Source organism: Sceloporus undulatus, unplaced genomic scaffold (assembly GCF_019175285.1).
Source record: "Sceloporus undulatus isolate JIND9_A2432 ecotype Alabama unplaced genomic scaffold, SceUnd_v1.1 scaffold_9680, whole genome shotgun sequence".
Taxonomy (NCBI): Eukaryota; Metazoa; Chordata; class Lepidosauria; order Squamata; family Phrynosomatidae; genus Sceloporus; species Sceloporus undulatus.
Window position 1 is genome coordinate 1 of NW_024812599.1, and position 2,593 is coordinate 2,593.

General features: G+C 50.9%; 1 protein-coding gene across 1 annotated transcript; it reads left to right on the forward strand.

The window, feature by feature from the left end:
* Window positions 1–6: 6 nt before the first annotated feature.
* Window positions 7–2,563, forward strand: LOC121918373 (mediator of RNA polymerase II transcription subunit 15-like; the record flags this gene model as incomplete). The annotated part of the gene is made up of 7 exons (XM_042444429.1): window positions 7–117; window positions 199–350; window positions 439–566; window positions 1,769–1,903; window positions 1,987–2,050; window positions 2,139–2,205; window positions 2,294–2,563. Coding segments are annotated over exons 1-7 (921 nt in total), but the record flags the coding sequence as incomplete, so codon positions are not given.
* Between the last annotated feature and the right edge of the window lie 30 nt (window positions 2,564–2,593).

Consider the following 2,593-nt stretch of genomic DNA (forward strand, 5'->3'; position numbering starts at 1 on the left):
ATGACCGCGACCATGGCCCGAGGCGGTATGCAAATCCGTCCGCGTTTCCCGCCGTCCTCTGCCGCCTCCACCGCACCCCCGACCGCCATGCCTTTGCCCGGACAGCAAATGACGCAGGTATTTACAAAGCGGCGCCGTGTTGCATGACGAACCAAGATGGAAGGCGGTGGGTTTTAAGAACAAATTACTTTCTCGCAGGTCAGCCAGAGCGGCCTGCCCATGATGTCTTCCGCGTCCCCTGTCCAAGCGCAGACGCCGCAGCCAATGGCGCCGCCGCCGCCACAACAACAGCAGCCGCAGCCATCACCGCAACCGGGGCAACCCACCTCACAACCGAACTCCAACGTAAGGTAAGACGCTGGACGCGACACATAAACGGTGCCGGTCATGTTGCAAATGGCGCACTCTTTATTCACCGTTTCTTCGTTTTTTCCTCAGCTCCGGCCCGGCGCCGTCCCCCAGCAGCTTCCTCCCGAGTCCGTCACCGCAGCCGTCGCAGAGTCCGGCCGCTGCGCGAACGCCGCAGAACTTCAGCGTCCCGTCACCGGGGCCCCTCAATACACCCGGTAACAGGCCCTTGGAGGTCACTTCCTTCCTTCCTTCCTTCCTTCCTTCCTTCCTTCCTCTTCACTTGATTCCCTTCTCTTTTGTTATCTCCTTCCCTTCTTTCTCTTGATTCTCCTCTTCCTCTGTTTTCGTTTGATGCCTCCGCTTTGTCTTTTCCTTTCTTCTTCCTCCTCCTGTTTTCCTCTTCTTTTTCCCCTCTCCTTCCTCTTCCTTTCCATTCCTTCTTTCTTCCTTCCTTTTCTTTCTTCCTCCTTTCTCCTTCCCCTTTCATTCTTATTTCCTTCTCTCCTTCTTTCTCTCCTTCGTTTTTCTCCTGTTCTTTGTCTCTTTTTCATCTCCTCTCTTTATTTCCATCCTTCTCTCTTTTTTCTCTCCCTCTTTTTTCTCCCTTGTTCTCTCCATCTTCTCTCTCTTTCTTCAATTAAAAAGATTGTATGTACAGCACTGTGTAAATTTACAGCGCTTTATAAATAAAGGTTAATAATAATAATAATAATAACAATAATAACAATAATAATTTCTCCCTCTTTCTCTCCGTCTTCTATCCGTCTTCTGTCTTCCCCTCTTCCTCTTCTATCCTTCTTCCCTCTTCCTTCCCTCCCTCTTTCTTCTCGCACTCCCTCTTTCTCTCCATCTTCTCTCCTCTTTCTTCTCTCCCTCTTTTTTCTCTCTATCTTTCTGTCCATCTTCTTTCCTTATTTGCTCTTTCTTCCCTTTTTTCTTTCTTCTCCCTCTTTCTCGGCTTTTCTCTTCCTATCTTTCTTCTCTCCTTCTCTCCCTCTTTTCTCTCTATCTTTCTGTCCATTTTCTTCCCTTATTCTCTCTTTCTTCTCCCCTTTTTTGTCTTTCTTCTCTCTTTCTCTCCTTCTTCTCTCCCTTTTTCTCTCTTTCTCTCTTTCTTCTCTCTCTTTCTTCTCTCCTTCTACCTTTCTTCTCTCCTCTCCCTCTTTTTCGTCTCTATGTTTCTCTCCATCTTCTTCCCTTGTTCTCTCTTTCTTCCTTCTCTCCTTCTTTTCTCCTTCTCTTTTTCTACTCTCCATCTTCTTCTCTCCCTCTTTCTCTCCATCTTCTGTTCTTTTCTCTTTCTTCTCTCCTTCCTCTCTCTCTCTTTCCCTCCCTCCTCCTCTCCCTCCCCTTCCTTCTTCCTCCTCCGTATCTCTGACTGTCGCCTCCATTTTGTTCCCCTTCCTTCTCCCTAAAGGCAATCCCAGTTCAGTCATGAGCCCGGCCAGTACAAATCAGTCCGAGGAGCAGCAGTACCTGGAGAAGCTCAAGCAGCTCTCCAAATACATAGAGCCCCTCCGGCGCATGATCAACAAGATTGACAAGAATGAAGGTAAGCGCACCTCTTCCGCTCTATTGCACCGATTGCCCAAAACGGCGAGGAAAGCGTACTGATGCCTTCCGCTTCCTTTCCAGACAGGAAGAAGGACCTGAGCAAGATGAAGAGCCTCCTGGACATCCTGACTGATCCTTCGAAAAGGTACGATGCCCCTTTTTCCTGGAGGAATGGCGTCCTGCGCGCTTTTGGCAGCCATTTTAATTTCGCTCGCGGCTTCTTCCCCTTCCAGATGCCCCCTGAAGACCCTCCAGAAGTGTGAGATCGCGCTGGAGAAGCTGAAGAACGACATGGCGGTGGTGAGCGACGCGGCGTCAGGTTAGGGGTGCGGTTTTGGTGCGGGAAGTGCAGCACGTAACTTGTCTCCATCTTTCTTTTGCGCATCAGCCGACCCCCCCTCCGCCTTCAGCGCCACCCACGAAACAGCAGTACCTCTGCCAGCCGCTGCTGGACGCCGTCCTCGCCAACCTGCGTTCGCCTGTCTTCAATCACTCCCTCTACCGGACCTTCGTCCCCGCAATGGCCGCCATCCACGGCGCGCCCCTCGCGTACGTACGCTCCTCCCTTCGTCCCTTTCTCATTCCCCTCTTCCTTCCTTCCTTCCCTCCTTTCTCATTCCATCCTTCTCCCTTGCTATCCTTCCTTCCTTTGTTCTCTTTCTTTCCTTCCTTCCCTCCTTCCTCATTC